The 15,772-nt window shown below is 39.5% G+C and overlaps 1 protein-coding gene across 2 annotated transcripts; it reads right to left on the bottom strand.

Annotated features, from left to right (window-relative positions):
* Nucleotides 1–314: 314 nt before the first annotated feature.
* Nucleotides 315–13,882, bottom strand: LOC119737158 (probable E3 ubiquitin-protein ligase makorin-1). Of its 2 annotated transcripts, XM_038211279.1 has the most exons (8): nucleotides 13,740–13,882; nucleotides 10,453–10,578; nucleotides 8,600–8,853; nucleotides 6,699–6,940; nucleotides 4,908–5,122; nucleotides 4,501–4,611; nucleotides 3,397–3,878; nucleotides 315–2,014 (listed from the first exon to the last, which is right to left on the bottom strand). In XM_038211279.1, the coding sequence occupies exons 1-8, from the start codon at nucleotides 13,796–13,798 to the stop codon at nucleotides 1,947–1,949; spliced, it is 1,557 nt and encodes a 518-aa protein (XP_038067207.1). In that variant the 5' UTR covers nucleotides 13,799–13,882; the 3' UTR covers nucleotides 315–1,946. The 2 variants fall into 2 exon arrangements, with proteins under 2 accessions (XP_038067207.1, XP_038067206.1); XM_038211278.1 differs by having other exon boundaries at nucleotides 315–3,878.
* Between the last annotated feature and the right edge of the window lie 1,890 nt (nucleotides 13,883–15,772).

The following is a 15,772-nucleotide window of genomic DNA, read 5'->3' as shown; positions in this document are numbered from 1 at the left end:
GGAAGTAGTCCTGACTTCCAATCAGGTGATCCGAGTTCGAATCGCAGTGAGCGTTTTGCACTTCTTATCATTTTACCTTTTAAATAACTAAAGTGAGGAAGGAACATTTCTCAAAAGACGTAAAGCCTATCTTGGGCTTGTCTTGTGGAGAATAAGGCATTAGATATGCATGTAATGGACCAATCAGAAGATGGGAAGCGGATGTCGTTTGGGAAAAAAAGATTCGCAGGCTGGCCCTATGAGACCAGCACAGATAACAACGACATGCATGACATCCACGCAGTAAATAACCACATACAGATGCAGCCAGCTCGTGCTTTGTAAGTTATAGATGAATATTTTATTAAATTGTAATCAAATAATGAACAATTCATTGGGATAGGATTTGTATATAACAAGTGCACAATGGCTGCAGTAATACATAATATAATATTTTAATAAAATCCCAAGACGTATATGACCGTTAAACTTAACATACCACATACCAAAGAGTTTCAGCCCTACATTCAATTCATTCTAATCTTGCAGTAATAATGCACGTACAATGGACATTGTGTTGTCCAAACATTTTTGTTTTACATACACCACCTCCAGAAACTACAATTTATTAAATTGTCTTTGTCTAATGGGTTTGAAAATAGAGGTTGTTGCTTCATACCACAGTTCTGAAGACATTCTTCCGCAATTTTTACAAGGAAATTGGGCTAATTATCGTATATCAGGGGGGAAAAAAAGTCAGAGAAAAGCAGTCAGAATTAGGACTGGAATTGTGAGTAGACTTATAATTCCAACATTACAAAAACTTCCTTTAATTTCCTCACACATTTAACACCTCAACCCACAATGATTTTCAGAGGAGAAAATCGAATGAAACAGAATTGTCATTGATTTTCATATGCAATCTTGATCTTGCTATTTCTCAAGACAATCTGGACACGTTGCTGACAATTTGAAGCTTTTTTTATAGATAGACGAATGTTTTAGACAGGTTATGCATTTGTCCATGTCAAGTTTAATAATCCGATAAAAACAACATTCCTGATTTCAGCTGCCGAAAATTGAAAATGTTTGCCTCTTTTAATCAAAGATTGTTGGCGCGCAAGTCATCACCAAGTACCAAAAAAGTACCAATTTAAAAATTGAGCAATTCGAAAAGGTCAGAAAATTTGCTTTTTTCAAACTAGTCAGACGTTTTGAGAGTTTTTGGTCATGCATTAACATTAACAGCAATTCCCTATTTGTACTGATTTAATCAGGCGTACAGTTCTAGAAAAGGACACTTTTTAATATTCAGTCAGGTAAACCACATAATGTTTGATACAATGTACCTGCTTGTCTGATTAAGCATACAATCTTTTAATCGGTACACATTCTGATACAACCATACTTACATACGTCTACATACCACAAGCTTCATCTCTAAACCTATGCACTTTCTTCCTATAAATGTCGTTAACATTACAGATTTCGGGAGGTCACTAGCGATTTTTGTCTCCTTCCTTGAATTGTACTTGTCACTGGTATCAAGCAAGTGTCTCGGGTGGGAGGCATCAGTTACGATTTAAAGAAAAGAGAACATTGGGTTTGAGTCCCACCCGAGTGATTTTTTCCAACTTTCACTCGGGAGGTAACACACTGAGTATACAGTGTTTAAAAAACGTCGGTGAAGGGCAAAACCTAATTTGATTTATATCAACCCGACGCAAAATTCCATCTTATAAAGAGAACATTAGTCTCACATTTGGTGAATCTGATGCCCCACATGCATTGAACCAACAATCGACTGAAATATCATATTTCAAGTTGAACAGTTTCAAATCATTTTCACATTTAATTTTGGCTCGTGTCTGAAATCTTGCTTGGTTGTATTTCAAGTTGAAAATTTCTAAGTCAGTTTTGTAAATTTTTTTATAACTCACCATCACCTTCACCAAGAAATGCTACTTTTAAAGGTATATGCAGTCTTTGCTTGGGCGAGATGGGTCTGACGTGCGGTGCAAAAATCGGGCATGCTCTGCAGTAAAATGAAAGATGCAAATAAAAAAAGCAAACACAAATATGACTAGTAATAATCATTTTTGGAATTTGATTTCACGCGAGGAAAAAATGCAAAGCGTGAAATGGTCTGTTTCATGTTCAACTGCACGATACCCAAAATCTGCAAACGATAGCATATACCTTTTTGTGCACAATTCTGAGAAGAATATTGCCAGTTTTATAATTGTGATTTTATTAAAATTAAATTGTCATTAAGGTATGCATGTTCACTTTCATTTCTCCACAGTGTCAGAGCACGTTGATTAGTGACTTTTCTCTATGATTTACCAATAAAAAAAAAAAATAATAATAGAATACGTAAAGGGAATCAGCCGCTACCAAATGACGTGTTTGTCCTGAGATACATATGGAAGCACCATAATTACCAGAGTAAAAAAAAAAAAAAATGTGCAAAAATGATGGACTTGCAAAACATAAATTGTTTGTATTCTTATCCAAAAATTAAAAACCTCTACATTTTGAAGGTTAGTGACGAGTCAGAAAGGAAAATCCAACCTCCAATAGATGTAAAGTTGATTTGTCCAACCATTTGATCATCGGTAACATGTTTCAATTCATATTCTTCACGGAATGATATACACGAACGAGTGACTATTGTCAAATCTTGGGTGCATTCCAGTAAATCACCCGGATCGAGGGTAAAGGCAGATAGGTTAGCCAAGGCAGACAGGTTAGCCACGACCGTCGGGCTAATTGAATGCTCAACCGCGAGCCATCACGATCCTCACGTGATGTTCATAGCCGCTGCCATAGCCACTGACAAAATGCTCGTTTCGGACTGGGTCTTAGTTTGAAATTGACTGCTTTTCAGTCACGTGCAAAACTCAAAAAAATTGGGCTGGAAATATAGCCTCTAAAGTCGCAATGAACTCAATAACTAATTACCTTTAGACTTAAAATAAAGTTGAGTTTTGGGTCCACTTGAGATTTCCGCTGCACGGCTGCCATATTTGTCCGTTTCTTGGAATGAACAATGCATGCGTGTGACGTATTTTCACCACTGACTCTGCTCCACAAGCAGGGTCTGTGGTGGCTGTCCCGGGTGAGCCCCGAGAATGACGTCAGAGCTAATCGAACGGCATGGGGCTAACCCGAGTCGATCTTGGTGAGCTGATCGAAAGCACCCATTTGTACAGCCAGCTCCTAACTCTGTTTTTGCATAATTATAGAGTCATGCAATATACTACGCTACAAGTATTCTCAATTCTTAAATCCTCTGTCAGAAGCAGAAAGGAACCAACCCATATTATAATGAATCAGAATCATCCGAATCATCGTCATCATAATCATCTTTGTCATCGTCAACGGCTACGGCAACAGCGCCATACACCTTCTCACCTGAACCACTTCCCGCCTCCCCTTCCTCATCGGTATCCAACGATGCGGCGGCCGCGCCTTGTATCGATGCTGCCGCCATGGCAATGGTTGGCGTGGCAACATGCACACTATCTGCAACCTCCCGTTCCTCATCCTCGCTGTACTCATCAGAGCTCTCGCCTGAGCCAAAGAACTCTAAATAGTCGCTCCAGAGTCCGTGGTCCTCAACGTCGCTAAAGTCAAAATCATCTGACCAATCGTAGTACAGGAACCAGTCGTCATCATCATCACTGTCCCAGTCCATGAAACGGCTTTCCCGCTCTTCAAAAAACTCCCAGAGCGAGAAGGAGCGGTGAGTCTTGACCTTGCCGTCCCCCCCGGTGAACTGACGGGCTTTTGTACGGTCTTCCTTCGTTCCGTCAGGGTAGGCATGGAGGTAGAAGCATTCTGCACCGAATGGACATGTTCCCAAACCCTGCTTGAAATACTTGCACTCTTTTTTACTGCAATGAAAAAATATCAAACAACAATTAATAAGTGATCAGTTTGTTCTGTTTTATTTCCATCTATTTCTTAACGCTTTATAGTGGGTTTGGGTCTTTTAACACTTGCTGTTATTATTCCTTAGATATATTTTGCTAGTTTTTCTGGTGTGCTCTTTTGGGCTGGTCCATATTAAGAAAAGGGAAAAAAGGAAAACTTTGAAAAAGGAGAAAATTAAAGGGTTCATGAAGTGAATTTTTCTCAGGAACATATTTTGTGCAACTTTCTACTCTTCTTAAATGTATCAAAACTATTTGACATCCCATTTTTGGTTATTTTTACTGAAAAGCGCGCTTCTTTAAACATTAAAACTTTTCCCACATTTTCCGGACAACTAAGGGTTAAGGATTACAGCAAATTCTGTAACCCTACTCAGAAACTGCAATCAGGCAATTGTTCATGTGCAAATGTGAATGGTTTCCTCAACATTTTAATGACTTGTGATTTGCTCCATTAAAACTCTACCTATTGTTACAGGTCGCTTGTCGGTTCAACATTAATTGAAACTTTTTTTTTCAGACTTGACTTTTTACACCAAAAGGGTCGGACACATAAGTGTGGTAATCACGTAACGAACAATACCTTAATGCTTCTTTGTATCTTTCCAACACTCGCTTCTTTTCTTCTGGTTCGTCCACCCAGAAATCACTCGGTGTAACAAACGGTGATGGTACACGGCAAGTTGGGCATGCTCTGGGTAGGAAATAAAATACACAAAAAGATATAAATTTAATGCATAAATAAGCTCAGAAACATTCTGATATCCTACCATGCTAAATATAATTTAAGGTAACAAAAACGAAGAAACTATGGCAAGTATGGCAAATCAAATTGTGAGAATAATTGTAAAAACAGAGACATTTCAAATATAACAAAGGTAAAGTGCTTCAGATCTTTTGGAAAGAATTTAAAATTTAGAGATCTTTCTTCTCCTATCTTTGAATTATCCAAATTAAGAAGAAGGCACTCTTTCATTCCCTGACACCCACCTTACGACTTTCTTCTCGTACTGCTTGGCGCTGCGCCATTTACGTATACAAGACAAGCAGTAGGGGTGGTTGCAGTTTGACAAGAGACCAAACTTGCGTTCCTTGGCGGGTGATTTCTCTAGAATCACCTCCATGCAGATGCAGCACAGGACTTCCCTGCTGTGCTGGAATGCAAACGCTTCCTGCATGCTCTTCTCGTGCGCTGCTAAACATAACTGGAAATAAAATGAAAATTCAAAAAATTGAAATTGTAATTAAAAGAAAATTGAAAATTTGGAAATTGTAATTTAAAAACTGTGTAGTTTGGAAATTAAGGTAGAGTAGATCATTTGCAGCTATCCTAAAAGTAACTGGCATGATAATTTTTGAGACTTGGAAATTTGGAAAGCTAGAATGTTGGAAGTTGGAAATGGGAAAATTTGGAAATTGTAATTAAAAAAAAAATATTGAAAATTTGGAAATTGGAAATTCAAGGTAGAGTAGATCATTTGCAGATATCCATATAGTAATATAGTAGTTGTTGAAAAGTTTACTGATTTAAAGATATTAATGGCACTAAACTCCCTGTGAAATTATTCTTTCTGGCATGCTGTCATTTTGAAGGAAACACTGACAGAAGGCCATTTCCAATGATGCGTCAAGTGACACATCGTTGGAAATTTCCGTTAGTAGTTGGTTTTGTAATTCATCGCATCCGTAAATGGGTTCGTGTAAACGTTGATGCGACGAACACGCATGTGCTGCTATAATTCGTGGGTTCAGCGCATGACATTGCCTAGCTGCAATCTGCTGAATGAGAATGTGTCCCAGATGCTGATTTCTGGCACAATTCAAAACATGACTCAGCAAATTTTGAATTGAAAACGAGTCGTAGAATATCGTTTTTCTCAGAATATACAGCATTCACAGAGCTAACACTTCATCAGGTTAGTTGTTAAGCACCTGCCTGTAGATTTTGAGCACTTTTGTTGCTTAAAACGAAAAAACAAATGCACAAACGACAAATGATCTACCCTACCTTTAAGGTATTTGCTAGATGAAAAAAGTTGCTAAACACAGAAAAGTATGTCTAGTGTCAAGGAGCTGCTTAACGCAAAGAACTTGACTGATTGGAAGACCAACAACTTGAGGCTTAAAAGCTCAATTGTTAGAAGTGGAAGTAAATTGTTCACATAATTTCCATTTTTAGCAAATTTTATAAGATTAACCCTTACCCTACTTGACCCTCCAACGCATGCCAATTGTGCCGCAAGAAAATCTCCTATGTTTTTTGCATGGCCCTCCAATATCTGCCATGTCATTTCAAGGGTAACTGGACAGGCACTCCAATACATGCCACAGAGAACAATGAGAGTCCTCTGATAACAAAGTGAGTGCCCCCAGCTGGTCACTATCAGGCACCCTCCAGGGCCTCCAACTCCTGCCAATTGGAGCCTTCACTATTAAATCTAACTATCTGCCAAAATACTGCAGCTGGAGGGCATTGGCATAACCAACTGACATGCAGTAAACTACCCTCAGAGAGTAAGGGTTAATGGAACCAATATTAATGTGAATGACTTTGAAGTTCATCAACAAGTTGAAGTGAGATAATGTTGCAGTCAAGTCCATCACAAGTCCAGTCACAAGTCTGGTCACACAAATAACAGTGGATGAACAATGACAAAGGAATGCTTTTGTCACAGCTGGTGAATTGACTTGGAACTAGATGACTTGTGATGGACTTGACTAACGACACTGGTGAGACACATTAGGGGATTCTATTACATGTATGTAATCTAAAGTACCTACTTCACGGTGACGTTTGTTCTGTACAGGATCGTTGGTGATGAGACAGGCTGATCCGCACATGTCGCACACCTCACCATGCAAGAACTTACAGTTCTCACCGTAACGGCACGTCCCTCGCAGCGCAAAGGGGCACAGCATGTCCTCACTATACCGTGCCTCGTCTTGACTGGTAGCGGTCAGGCCAGGTTCTACGTTCTCGGAGCCCACACCAGAGAGGGCTGCAGCTGAGTACGTTGGTGGCACTGTTCAGTACAAAGATAGAAACATCATTAAACATACCAGTAAGCAAAATCACGTGTCTATCAGCAAATGTGCCGCCACCAAGTCACCCCCCACCCGACTTTTTGATTTTGCTGCAGTCGGGTGACCAGAAAAACATTCCTGGTTACCAACAAACATAACACACTGCGCTAGACCATCCAGCGCAAAACTGTTGCATCAGTAACTTTGTTGACACCCACCCCCTTCCCCCATTCAAATTGGCCTAGCAATGCCCATGAACAAGAGCCCCTTATAAGTTGCATGATGAAGAAAGTGTTAGAGGGGTCCTGCACAGTAAAAGTTGGAGCACATACGTACGATACTGGGTGGGGGAGGGGAGAGGGTGTGGCCTAGTGGTTAGGGTTCGTGACTCATTATTAGAGGGTCAGGGGTTCAAATCAAGCTGTTGGCCAAATGTTGTGTCCTTGGGCAAGCCACTTCACCCCCACTTGCCTCTCTCCACCCAGGAGTATAAATGGGTACCGGCATTAGCTGAGGACTAACCTATGATGGACTAGCATCCCGTACAGGGGGAATAGAAATATTCTCTGTCGTTTCATGCCAAGGAAACTGGAGATAAACACAGGCCTCATGGGCTATATATGCTCGTGACAGACTTTACTTACATATATGTACAATACTGTAAACACTGTGTGTTGTTCAAAAGTTTGCAAGAAATTTGCTTCAATTCTTTCTCAAAGAGTAATTATCTTCAGTTCCAGTGGAGCTTTCCACGATTGTGCACCCACATGACAATTGTTTCCTGACAGGAAAGTTGTAAAGTCTTAATGTATACTTGGCAGTTAGAATACTGAACTAGCTTATTACGATAAACCATTCAGCATTCCCACCTCTGGTTAGTGTACATTCTCACAGTGCTTGTGACTGAGTTTGACAGTGCTATTGTGAACCAAGTATGGCGGGTTTGTGGTCACTCCATGTGAATTTTATCTCTTTTGAGTTTTGTAATTGTGAGAAGAACCAGTTGTTTTAACCAGTTTGCGTTGGAGGACGTGATAACATGCACTGGCATACACAGGCACAGCTGATGGGTTAAGACGTCAAGATTGCCTCGACTCTCCTCCGGGTGACGTCTTAATATGCTTATCCCTCGTGCCTTTTGTACACATACACAAAGTCTGTGGAGGCAGACCGTGTGTTGATTTTGAATTGGCCGTTGTGCAAGGCCTATTGTTGTACAATTTACACTCCAGTGCACATCCTGGAGTAATGAAACATGAGGCTTCTGCAAGAAATATCGTACAAATACTGTTGTAATTACTCTTGCGAATCAGTATTCTGTATATCAGTAGTTTGCTGGAAAATTTTACTTTTTTTGCGAAAGTGAAATTTTCCCCCAAAATAATCCCGGCACAAAGTGGTTACTTTGACGTTTCGAATAGTGTGTCTCCTGATGACGAACAGAGCACACTGTTCAATATGTTGAGTTAAAACAACTGGATCTTCTCAAAACCACACAACTCAAAAGAGATAAATTTCACACCGTGTTACTGCGAATCTTCCATACTTTGTTCATGTCCACCATGCAAACCTACAAGTCTCGTGCGCCATTGTGGTCACCTGACTAAAAATCAAGATCTAATTGGTCAATGCACAAAGGCAGGAAGGGCCACACTTACCGGAGCCTATGTACAGTTGACCAGGCACAAATTCTGCAGCACCAACCAGATCCTCCATGCGCACCTTACTGAGTGGGCTCAATTGATCCTCCCCCATTCCCTGATTAGCAACGCCCTTCTGTAGCGTCACCATCTTACTGGGGGCATCCTCAAGTGCACTGATAGACATGCTACCTTTGTGGGCGGAGCCGAGCGAGGTCGTCTTGTTGGGTTTTTTCAGTGAGGTCTTTGAGTTTGGTTTCACATGATCGAATCTGTGCGAAGCAAAAGAGTTTTGTGATTTTTTTTTATAGTCGTCATTTTATAAATCCTGAGCTTCACTATATACGTTTTCTTTGTAATATTAAGTAAAACTTTCTAACACATTACACAGGGTTTTGTTATCTTATTTCAAAACTGTTTTGTCTCCCATTTAAGTGTGCCTTTAAAGTCAGGAACATGTGAATAAAACCATAATCAAGCAAAAATACAAAACAAATAACTCAGTCAGAACGACAATTCAATCATTTTGAACACCATTCAATCGTTTTGAACAACACAAACAAAAGTCACACATTCCAAAAAAAGAACAGAACTTCAATTCAAGAATTTATTGAGAAGTTTCATCAAAAGAATTTTTAAACAAGTCAGGTGTGTTTACAAACACAAATGCCCCGCAACCGTGACTGTTCCCATGACATAACACCACTCTTTTAACATCAACTTACATGTACCTTGGTCACATGGAACATTCATTGACAGCATTAGTGTCTTCTGTAGGTGTTATATGAATTAATCCCTAATCCCTATAATCTCAGAATAAATACAAGATTTCTATTGTTTTAGCCACTGTGAACTTGACCCTTGACCTTTTGGCCCCAAATTCAATAGGCTTCTTAGGATTACCAAGAACAATCCACAAACCAAATTTGAAGTTCATATGTTAAGTATTTCTCAAGTTATCGCGCTGACAAGATTTCTATTGTTTTAGCCACTGTGAACTTGACACTTGACCTTTTGACCCCAAATGCAATAGGCTTCTTAGGATTGCCAAGAACAATCCACAAACCAAATTTGAAGTTCACATGTAAAGTATTTCTCAAGTTATCGCGCTGACAAGATTTCTATTGTTTTAGCCACTGTGAACTTGACCTTTGGCCTTTTGGCCCCAAATGCAAAACGCTTCTTAGGATTGCCAAAAACAATCCACAAACCAAATTTGAAGTTCACATGTAAAGTATTTCTCAAGTTATCGCGCTGACAAGATTTCTATTGTTTTAGCCACTGTGAACTTGACCTTTGGCCTTTCGGCCCCAAATGTGAAAGGCTTCTTAGGATTACCAAGAACAATCCACAAACCAAATTTGAAGTTCATATGTTAAGTATTTCTCAAGTTATCGCGCTGACAAGATTTGTCCGGACACACACACCCACACACCCACACCTACTTGTTTCACATGACTAGTGTGGACTTTCCATTGCTTTCGTGTAGTTAAGAAAAACCAGTGAAAAAACTCATTTTTCTCAAACTGTGAAAACTCTTTCAACCCAATTTTTTTTCTATGATTCCCTTTAGTGTTTCTCTTCATTCTGCTACAAATAAACCTAACCCAAAAATGCCTCTAAACCTAAGTAAGTCCACACAACGTCGGTGCTACCTACATTATGTGGACGTCTTTTGTTCGGAAGTCCACACTGCGTATGTAAGACAAGCCCACACACACACCCACACACCCACACACCCACCCACCCACCCACCCACGGAAGGACAAGGCGGAAACAGTATGCCCCTTCGGCTTCGCCGCGGGGCATAAAAATACAGTATTAGTGGTCATTGAAAAACAAAATGGTGTTATGATGCGTTTTCTACCGACCTGCAATTGGTACCAAAGCGACAGTTTCCGCCTAGATAAAATTTGCAAATATTGGCGTCTTTCCCTGATCTGTCGTGGGCATATCTGCAGTTGTCACCTGCCCGGCAAACACCGTGGATGAAGTACCTAGATGGAAGGAGATGAGAACAAAATAATTCATCACAACAGCTACTTTTGGTTAAGAACAGAAAACTATATCTTTTTTCCCCCATCTCTCTGCCATTCAGTTGAGTTGGTCTTCCTGTCTAAGAAATGTCAGCCTAAGTATTTTTACTCATGTATTGAAAATTGTTTAGCCTTTCAACAATTTAACACTTCACATTTGTTAGCCCCACCAATGTTGCTCAAATACTGGACTTCCTCCGTCTCATTACTGAGGTAGACCTATATCTTGGCATCAGGACGGGGCTAATATTTATGGGGCTAAATGTTTGTATGTTTTCACTTCTAAGTTTTGAAAATTCTCTTTATTTAAGCCATGTCCACAATGGGCTTCAGTACAAGTCCTGATAGCGTAGGCTAGTAGTGTGTTAGCGGTTTGCAAAAAAGAGATTTAAATTACAAATACGGCCTACAAATACAATACTTTCTTTTCTAATCGCACGGCTTCAAGTTCGGGAAGTTTAACCACGACATAAGAAGTTTTCAAAGATGATTGCATCCCTTTTACAGGGCCGTAGCCAGCCTGGTGGAAGGGGAGGATCGTTTTCACCATGAAGTGGACCTTTTCATGTCTACTAAACAGTTGATTACGCATGGAAATACACATTTGAGTAAAACTTAAATGACAATAGCGAAGAGAAAGTGGACCTCACACCCCCCCCCCCTCCTGCCTATGGGCCTGTATAACTTAGGGTAAAAATCAAAGTTGGCCTAGGCCCACTGCAGGATTACTGCAGTATTTGCTCGGATATCTTGCCATTTATTGTGTGTGTGTTTGGCACGATCAGTGGGTCTTTGCTAGTCCGAAAATTTGGGACTCTCAATACTGTGTATGAGAGTCCCAAAACTTACGGTACTGAAAACATGCAATACCAGAAAATAGACTGACATCTGAAACAACCAGTCCAACAACTCTTCAGTACTGCATCAATCAACTGTCAGCTGGCTGTGCCAAAAGAAATATCTAGGATGTCGGGTACTAGGTCTCTATTTCTACAAATTTCTCCATAGTCAAGCACCAGACTAATGAAAATGAATAGATAAAGAAGTCTGTCTTGTCAAACAGTTGGACAAGCTCCTTTAATGCAAATTCTGGGTTGTGTCGGGTTCGAGATCTAAGGAGATACAACAAATGGGGTCTAAAAATTAGTAAACACGAACAAAATAATTTGAAAAGCCTCTAACATGTCTAATGATGACCCACTTTAAATAACACTGAGTAAATTGATGTACAGGTCTAGTCTTTAGCCTCATTTTGAAATCACTAGACTTCCCTCTCATGTGCAAGCCACTGCCAAATATTGAAGAAAAGTCTCTAACATTTTTAACAAATTGAATGGTTGGTGAAACACTGAGGACCTTTTGTTCGCCCAATGAAATTTTTGGAGAAATTTGCTGGCTAAAGAGTAAGTATTTAACAAGTTGGCCTGATCTTCTTTTGCATCGTTTTGAGCACTTAACATGCTTAAGGTCCCAGACATCACTCGCTCAGGCAGAAATACACAAACGATTTGCATTATCGGTCGATCCTGTACAAAATATCAGACTTTAGGCCTACTTCCCTTTTTCAAAACAATCCTCCTGAGCCGTGAATTAGAAAGAAAAGGTGATCAGCTTATGGGGGCGCGATTGATCGACAATGCCAATGGCACGATCTAGTATGGAACGCCGTATTATCGCGGTACTTATCACGTTTCTCGTTCGGAATAGAGATTGCCCACTAACCTTCCAGAATTGTCCTGTCTTATGTGTAGTATAAGTCTTCCTTTTTAAATTAATATAAAAAAATCTGACGGGTAGTGTGGTTTATTCCGTGTACGATGCCTGTGAAAATAGACATGCGCGGCGTGTGCGAACGGAGGTGGACTCCCTATTATCGCGGTTTTTATAATGATCCAACTTTTTTGTTCATAGTTTATGTTTGATCAAAACACCCCCTGAATAAAGTCTGATATTTTCCCTGTAACATTCAAGTTGATTAAAGACAAAATGTCTGCCGGATGATTTCTTAAGACCCTGCCCTTCCCCCGAAAGGAGAACACAAATCCCTGAGGCAAGTCTACTGATCGGCGATTGAGGGCGCCATTCACTTTACACGGTGTGCCGTTTTATTTTCGCTAAGGCGCGGTGCTTATTTTGATCCCGTAAAAGTTGTTACGATTTCGCGCTGCAAATATCGTCGTTCGACTTCATTTTACATTTGCAGCTGAAGAATGGGAACCAGACAATGGAACTTTCATGGACAGAGCGCAATTAAAGATTTATGTTAAAATATAAACGGTACCTTTTAGCAGACACGGTGAGGGAACATTTTGCAAGTTTTGGAAAACGTTAATATTTATTAAAATCGTTAAAAGTCCCGAAAGACACAACATTTTTTAATCGTCCTTTTTATACAACTCCGTAGAAAATCCTTGATGACTGGTGAACTGGATAAAAATCGCCACTTGAAGGAGTTTTGACACTGTAAAAAGAGAAATTTCCCATGCCGCGATAATAGGGATGCCGCGATAATAGGGAGTCCGACTATACCAATTGCGCAGATCCAACGATCGCGCTTTTGTACTTTGTAGGGCCTAATAGTAATACATAAGCCTAATCAATAAGGTTACAAATGTATGGCTGAAGTTTATCAAACCACCGACGTATAGGCCTAAACACTGAAGTTTTATTGCCTTGTTTATCCATGACCATTGGTATGAATCCAAAAAAGATGGCAGTATTTTTCTCAGGGATAGGCCAGTCATGTACACTTCACTTGTCCTTAATTTTATTCATTTCCCCGGTTAGTGTAAGTGAAGAAAAAAACAGTCCCAATTCCGATTTCCTCAAAGACAACTTTTCCTCGCACAAAGCCTATCACCAGCGTGTGGCCAAGCTATACGGAGGAAGTCCAGTATTTGATAGGCCCAACTGCACATATTGAATACGTACGGTACCCGGGTACGATAAACGTAATCACGCTGCCTACTACGTTGCATGCAACTTGCAAGGTCTGGAAAATGATGTGCGTGATTTCGACCCTTTTCCACACTAATCACAAATTGTACTTGAAATCATCCTCAGCAATACATATCAGACTACCCATTGCCAGCTACAATTGAGCGATCGCACCCATAACGAACCTGCAGGTTATGTTTTTCTGCCAGTCGGTGATCGGACCTGGCGACTCCGCAGCGGCCATCTTGTAAACTCGTCAGTCAGTATTTATTTGGTGAATTGGTGAAAAGCAAAAGCGCGCCATCTAGCAGACGACACCTGCAGCACACGAGGCGCACGCTAGGCGCGGCAGGAGTTTAAAAACTATGAGTAACTTTCTTTTGTAAATTAACTGATAACAAGGTAGGACTTTTAACTATTTATGTTATATTCTTGTGGTGAATGGTTTCAAATAAACAAACAAAACAGCAACATACCTACAAATAATTATACAGATGACAAGAACACTTAAATGAGTTCTTTAAAAAAAAAATATTTAATTCATTTTTTGAGGTTAATTTTCAACAATTTTTTCCCCGGAGATACGACAATTAGGTAGAGATAAAGGAACGACGGAAAGTGAAATAGCCAGCCAATTGGAGCAGCTGAAGTGTTTGGAAGCAAGGATTTGTAGGAATATCAATAAAAACTTGCGCACAAAACCTTTGCATGCATTGGTTTTGTGCATACAGGACCTTAAATATTTGGCCAATTTAGTATTTCTTTGGGAGAGTTGCTTTGCGTAAACGGCCGGACGGCGGGCCTTTCACAAAAGTTTAAGATTTTATGTAAAGTTTTGTCACAGCCATGGAAAATCAGTGGGCCTACCCTCAGTTCCAACTCAGTTTGAACTGACTGTTGGACTTTAATTATAGCATCATAAAACTTAAAAATACTTCCCAAAAAAGTAGTTGAACTGTTAACCGTTCCAATAAATAATGAAATGAGCAAGATAGAAGGCATGAAATCCTCTACCGTTAATCAGGCTCATATATCGGCGTGGTCATTGAAATAACACAATGAGGACTCAGATTAATAACTTGAGGCACAGACAAGGTTTCAGAGTAGACGGACACAATATGCAATCACTTCCTTTTATTCCTCCCCCAAAAAAATTGAAGAAAAAACACCATGCCAACTATTTGGTTCTTATCTTATAGGACGACCCCGCTTAAATAAAACAAAATCTCATACTTATGCTACTTTACAATACACACATTAATATAAACATTTTGGTTTAGATACAGGCAGTGTAACCATGGTTACAGAAACAATTTGTTTTTACTAGTAACAAAATAACCAGATGGTTAAAATATAAAATTAGAAACTAAATATAAATCAAGTGGCTACTGTACGTGAAAAAGATCAGATATTTGAAATAAATTTAACATTATGCACTTTCACTTAATCACAGCAGAGCAATCTTATTAGACACTCGTGTTCCAATTATCTTATTGCTCTGCACACAAAGAAATCATCACAACTCAAAACCACAATAAAGAACAAAATGTCAATTAAAAATCTTAAATAAAAGAATCTCAAAAACTGCCTTTACGGTGACATCCAATCCCTGGACTTGATGTACAATTTTGTGTTTAGTTAAAAAGACCCCTTGCATTGAAGATAAAGTTATAACATATTTTTCAAACATTCTTCTAACACCATGGCAACATTTAGGTAACTCGAAATGATTCATCCACTGTTATGAAAAGGGTTCATACATCTGAACTTCAACAAAAATTCTTTCAAATAAAAAGTTCTTGCAATTAGAAGTTTTGCAGAATGATATTTTTCAATGGCTTTTTCAAGTGTGAGGACTTACTTGTTCGTTACAAAGAGTGGTACCAGTTTGTAAATAACTATTTTACGCTTTTTACATTACAGTGAATAACCCCGACCTAAATAAGAGCCACATCCAAATTCAGGCATTTTTTGTCTACAGTTATAGATACTAAATTTTGTACACAAATGGCACAAAAACAAAGAGATTGTAGACAAAAAGCCAAATATGGACATGGCCAAAGGGATTTTTTCCCCACTTTACAGAGCACATCATCCCATACACACACCATGCAGTACACATCCACGTGGAAGAATGTAAAACTTCTATCCGGTGCTGAGGGTCGGTACAATCCTAAACAATAGCACTGCCCGGCTCACAAGTGATAGTCAGTCAGTC

This window comes from Patiria miniata, unplaced genomic scaffold (assembly GCF_015706575.1).
Source record: "Patiria miniata isolate m_02_andy unplaced genomic scaffold, ASM1570657v1 HiC_scaffold_3, whole genome shotgun sequence".
Classification (NCBI taxonomy): domain Eukaryota; kingdom Metazoa; phylum Echinodermata; class Asteroidea; order Valvatida; family Asterinidae; genus Patiria; species Patiria miniata.
The sequence above is the reverse complement of the archived record's forward strand: the minus strand, read 5'-3'. Positions and strand labels throughout refer to the sequence as shown.